Source organism: Zalophus californianus, chromosome 7 (assembly GCF_009762305.2).
Source record: "Zalophus californianus isolate mZalCal1 chromosome 7, mZalCal1.pri.v2, whole genome shotgun sequence".
Lineage (NCBI taxonomy): Eukaryota > Metazoa > Chordata > Mammalia > Carnivora > Otariidae > Zalophus > Zalophus californianus.
In genome coordinates this window covers 109,224,666-109,230,010 of record NC_045601.1, presented here as the reverse complement: position 1 = coordinate 109,230,010, position 5,345 = coordinate 109,224,666, and the positions used below count along the sequence as shown (strand labels likewise).

Genomic DNA, 5,345 nt, shown 5'->3' with positions numbered 1-5,345 from the left:
GCTCCCCACAGAGCAGGGAGTCCGATGCAGGGCTCAATCCCAGGACCCTGGGATCATGGCCTGAGCCGAAGGCAGACGCCTAACCGACTGAGCCACCCAGGCTCCCCCTCAGCTCTTTATCTTTTAACACACCATCTGGCTGACGTTTATTGTGTCTGTCTTCCTCCCCTCCCACTAGTTCGTGGCTCTGTGTGGGCAGGAATCTTGACCCGTTTTGTTCACTGTTGTGTCTCCGGCACCTAGAATGGTATCTGGCACAGAAAATATCTGTTGAATAAATAAATGAATAAATGAGTAGGCTTGAGCTAGAGGGAAGGGCAACTTGAACACCAAGTGAAATTTACACTTCCAAGCTCTGCTGGGGACTTGGGGTGACATCATTCCCTTTTGAGCCTCAGTTTCCCTTCTGTGTAGTGAGAAGCTCAGACCAGTGGTTCCCGGCTCTGGTATGCTGCACTATATAAGTCAAGTTGTGGTTGTTCGCCCGTAGGGGAAGTAACAGGAGGAAAGCAAAGCTCTGGGGAAGGGAGTGTATGAGTCAGCTGGGATGGACTGGGGCAGGGGTGGGCAGCAATAATCCTAGAATAATGCTCCTGAGGGGCAGGAGGCAAGTGGAGGAGAAGGGAGCCAGACTGGGTGCTAGAGAAATCCCAGAGGAGGAGGCAGGATTCAGTAATTAGATCTAGGGAAGGGAGCCAGAAGAAGACAAAGATGGGTGGCGTGGAGACTTCGAGAATGGCTGGATGCAATAGCCTAAGACCTGAGGCCCCAAGGGGTCAGAACTTTTATCTCATCCTTGGCCAAATTCATTCTCCTAGCCCTGGAGCAAGAGAGAGGCCTTCCCAAAGCCCCAAACCATCCTATTAAACATGAAGTCTTGGATTTATTTGGGAGAGTATTTAATGCCCAATGTATAGAAGTTGACAAATGTTCTCCTCCTTCCCCCCCCCCCCCCACACACCCTTCTGTTTCCTGGACCAGGGGAAGCAGAGGATGGGCAGGCTGCCCTTTTGCCAAAGCAGAACCAGGAGTCATGGCGGCCAAGGGGCCAGTGTGCAGGCTGGGGTGGTTCAAGCAGGCCTCTCCTGGGCCTCGTCCCATCGGGGGTCCTCTTCTCTCATGTGTCTCTCCGCTCTGCAACTGACCGAAGCTCACATGGCTCCTCTGAGCCCCACCTCGCCACCCCTGCGCAGTCCACCCCCAGCCACTGCTGTGCTCCTCATGCTCACCTGTTAGGGTCTGGAGCTGGTAACCTGGGTCATGGCCACAGTGCGGCTCACTGGCCAGGGGTGTCCCCAGTTTCTGCCCACGCCAGGCCACAGCCCAGAGGGCACCGGCTGCTAGAAACTTGCTGAGAAAGATGCAGGCCAGGAGGAGAAGGATCGAAGTGGGTGGGAAGGGCATGTCCTCTTTGGAGAGACTCCTTGGAGACACAAGGAGGACATGAGGGAGGCCTTGGGGTGGCCCGCACACTGAACTCTGCCCTCGGAGAAGGAACAGGGAGACACTGGGAGCTCTCAGGGACCTAGAATAACTCTCTACCCAGCACCACAAGGCTTTGTGGGCTTGGGGGAGCCTGTAATCAGGATCCACCTGCTGAACGCATTTAAACACTTCCCTTGCGGAGCAGTTACCTGCTGTTGTTCGTGATGGTATAGTGGCGGGGGGGGGGTGCACATGTGTACTCTGTGGTTACATTAACAATATTTCAACACCAGTACATAGGCATGAACCAATCAGAGCTGATTCTGGTCCTACCAAAAGAGCAGGTATCTGCTAGGGGTCCCAGTCTTACACTTAAACTTGTATTGTTGCTAAACTGTGGACTGTCCAAGGGCTGCCGGGGGCGGAATGGGAGGCTGAGCATTCAGAAGGCTTGGAGCAGCAGTTATGTATAAAAAAAGAGAATTTCAATATTTTAACAACTGGCATGGCCATACCAACACACAGTGGCTGGTTGGAGGGGTGTTCAGACAAATCATCTCCAGGCCCTTTCATGCTCTAATTGTCTTCAAATCTGTAGTTAGTTCTAGGACCCCAGCCTCCACCCCATGCCCGGGCTTTAGCAGAGACCCGTCTCTATACCTGGAGATGCTGGGCTCCACATGGATGTCCTTGAAGCCTTTGGACTCTTCGGGGATCCAGAGATCTCCAGGGTCCAGGTGATCAAGGGGGTCTGTGGGAGACAGAGCCTGTGAGCTTCTAGTCCCTCCTCGAGGCAGCTGGCTGCAGTGGGGAGAACGCATCTGGGTATGGTGAGGCCCCCTGGGCTCTGGCCCAGAGCAGATCGGGTCATTAGCCTCTCTGAGCCTCAGTCTCCTCAACCTGTAAAGTAGGTCAAATAGAAACACCTCCTTTATAGTAGTGTTGCAGGATTCAGGGAGAGCATCCTGTATAGTGCTTAGCACCTCATTGGAGCTTGGTAACTCTCACCCTCCCATTACACAGGGTCTTTGGGAAGGTCAAGTGGATGAATGGATGGAAAATTTATGTCCCTTCACCCCATTCTCCCCCTTCCCAGCATGTAACAGAGTGATGGACGTGGGGTTTGGGTCTAGGGCAAGCCATCTCCCCTCCGCTCCCCACCTTAGACCTTAGACAAATGGCTCATTTCCACCATAAGGGGCCATGTTGTAGGGGAGGAGGTGGGGAAGGGGGAGAGTCAGAAAGGGGACTCGTACCCCCAGATTTCTTCTCCATGGGGACACACGGTGGTCTGGAGACACAGGCAGAAGTCTTCCCTGAAGGGCTTCCCTGTGCCAAGGTCAGGGGTGGGGAGGACCCCGCTGCCTGGCAAGCCTGGAATGAAGACCCCAGGTCAGCTCAGCAGCAGGAGGCTGGGGCATGGGCTGTCACTTACCCCCAAGCACTTTTAACCCTGTCACCTCATGGGTGCCTCACAGGAGCCCTGTGGGGGCAGCAGGACAAACATCATCATCTCCATTTAAAGATGAGGATGTGGAGGCCCAGAGAGGCAAGCACATCACCTGGGGTCACAAGCAGTGCCCCTTCCTCAGGCTGTTTTCTGCACCAGGTTGGTGCTTACTTTGTTGGCAGGTCCTTTGGGTAATTGGGTGAGGGAGCAAATGAACCTCCTCCTACTCCTTAAGGGCTGCTTTAGGTGTTCACATCCAAACTGGATGCCAAATGGATAAAGCTGTTTGGAGAGGCAGGACCACAGCCAGCTCATTCGGTGCTTTGTGCAAATTAGAGGCCAGGACCTTCCTGCCAGGGATGCGGTCCTGCCCCAGGGAGCGCAGCCTGGAGAGAGGCGCAGTGAGCAACCCGCACAGCCATCCACCGTGGCCCTGAGTGGGAGGGCAAGAGCCACACGGTGGGTGTTCCCAGACATCAGGGACCTAGTCCCAGCCCAGGGGTGGGCCAGCGGTGCAGTCCGCCACACACTCACCAGCCAGCACCTCCACCAGGACCTTCCTGAGGGTGTCGGCCTCATCCCGGTACAGACTCTGGCACTGGTAGAGGCCAGCATCGTGGGCTTGAAGATTCCGCAGCGTGATAGTGAGAGTGCCACCCAGGGCGTCATCCACAATGGCCGTGCTCCCATTCCGCCTCGTTAGGAAGGACAGAATCCATGAGCGATGGGTGCTAACGACCCGCTGGCACGGGCCCCCTTCATCCAGCTGGCGGCACCAGGCTTTGCGTCTTCCCCAGTGCTTCAAGGAGTTGTAGGGGCAGGAGACCTGCAGGGACTGGCCTGCCATGCCCTGGAACACCGTCGTGTTGTGGGCTCCGGGCAGCTCTGGGGAGGAGACCTTCCTTCACTCTTTGTTCATTTACCAAATGTTTCTCAAATACCCACTGTGTGCAATGACCAAAGAGATAGAAATCTTGCCCTTAAGGAGCTCAAGTTCTTATGTAAGTTGGGAGAAGGTGCACAGCCCACCGTGACACCCAGGTCCTAGGTCTGGCTTTAACACCGTTGGACTTGCTGGGCATTTTTAAAGAAGTAAATGACCGTCTCTGGGCCTATTTCCAGAGACATTGGTCTTGAAGTTCCCTCCAGTTCTATTCTACACATTTTCTCCCTATCATAAGGGACCCTCTCCAACTCAAGCGAGCAGGGCCAGTGGCCCCTCAGCTTGGGCTGGATACCATCTCCCGGCCCTGGCCATTCATGCTTACTCTGCAGCTGCCCACGCCCACACTGGCTCTGCATCTTCTCCTTCTGACCTTTGGCTCCCGGCTTCCCTATTTCTGTGGCTTTGTTCCCCTTTCAGGAGAGACTCATCTCAGAGCTATTTTGGGGGAGACATGAGGCTGCTATTTTGGGGACCTTTCTTGGGGCAGGGGAGACAGGCTTAGAGTGCAGTCTATTGCCAGGGCAGAAACTCAGAAGAATCACCTGGAGCCCTCTGCCTCAACTTTCCCTCTCTTGGTCCTCCCTTACCCCATCTTCAACCATATGGTGACAGAAACTTGGAAGACAAAATCAGGGAGTGAGTGGCCTGCCTTTAGGAAGCAGTGCTCCCTCCACTTGTCACCCTGTCCATCCCTCTGCCTCCAGGCAGCCCCCCGCCTTCCCCCCATTCCACTCCTAGCTAAGAAGCCTCAGGATCAGGGCTCCGCTGGAACAGCCTCTCCTCTCACCAGGCTTGCCTATTGCTCTAAAGGAACAAGAGGCACCTTCCCCCAATAAAAGGAGGTAGTTGTGTGCAAGAATCTGGGGTGTCAGCTCTCCAACTCAGTGACAGAAATCTTCAGCCCCCTTACCTCCCTTCCAGGGCAGAGGACAAGAGGACCCTCACATCAGCAGAAGAGGCACCCCGAAGATGCACATGCTTGGTTGTGGGTTTCTTCCCTCCCACACTGCCATCCTTCTGGGGCTAGCGGTTCATAATTTTAGGGGCTCTTATCCATGCCCCTCAAAACTTCCCCCAGCTGCTAGCTAGTGCCTGAGATGTCACTATCAGAATTCCTTCCTTTTCCGTGTGGCCAGAATCCACCAACCCCTTATACTTCCACCTGTATGAAGAGTCTGACAGTGGGCCCTCACAGTGGAGAGGGAGGGAGAGCATAAAGGATGTGGGGCGGGTGGGGAAAAGAGGGGTGCAGAACATGCTGCGGATTTTAACCGCCTTTATAGTTCAGCCCAGGGCTCCCCACCCACCCGCCCACCATATACTCAAGGAGGGGAAGGAGAGACGGCAGGGGCAGCGGAGGGACGGGGTCCTACCTGTGACGGCGAGCAGGATAAGCAGCCAGAGAAGCTCCATGCCTGCTTTCCCTGGTGGAGGGCAAACGCAGGGTACCTTGTGCAAGATCTCGTCTTTCCCTTGAATTGCAGAAAAGAGAGGGTTCAGGCACGTCAAGTGCTGCCCACAGGA

The 5,345-nt window shown here is 55.1% G+C and overlaps 1 protein-coding gene across 3 annotated transcripts; it reads right to left on the bottom strand.

The window, feature by feature from the left end:
- On the bottom strand, positions 1-5,345 carry TREM2 (triggering receptor expressed on myeloid cells 2). 3 transcript variants are annotated; one of them, XM_027603101.1, is made up of 5 exons: positions 5,195-5,345; positions 3,410-3,760; positions 2,086-2,176; positions 1,230-1,423; positions 1-267 (listed from the first exon to the last, which is right to left on the bottom strand). In XM_027603101.1, exons 1-5 carry the CDS (start codon positions 5,232-5,234, stop codon positions 80-82), a joined length of 864 nt encoding a protein of 287 aa, XP_027458902.1. In that variant the 5' UTR covers positions 5,235-5,345; the 3' UTR covers positions 1-79. The 3 variants fall into 3 exon arrangements, with proteins under 3 accessions (XP_027458902.1, XP_027458903.1, XP_027458904.1); XM_027603102.1 differs by lacking the exon at positions 1-267 and adding an exon at positions 977-1,140; XM_027603103.1 differs by lacking the exon at positions 1-267 and adding an exon at positions 977-1,134.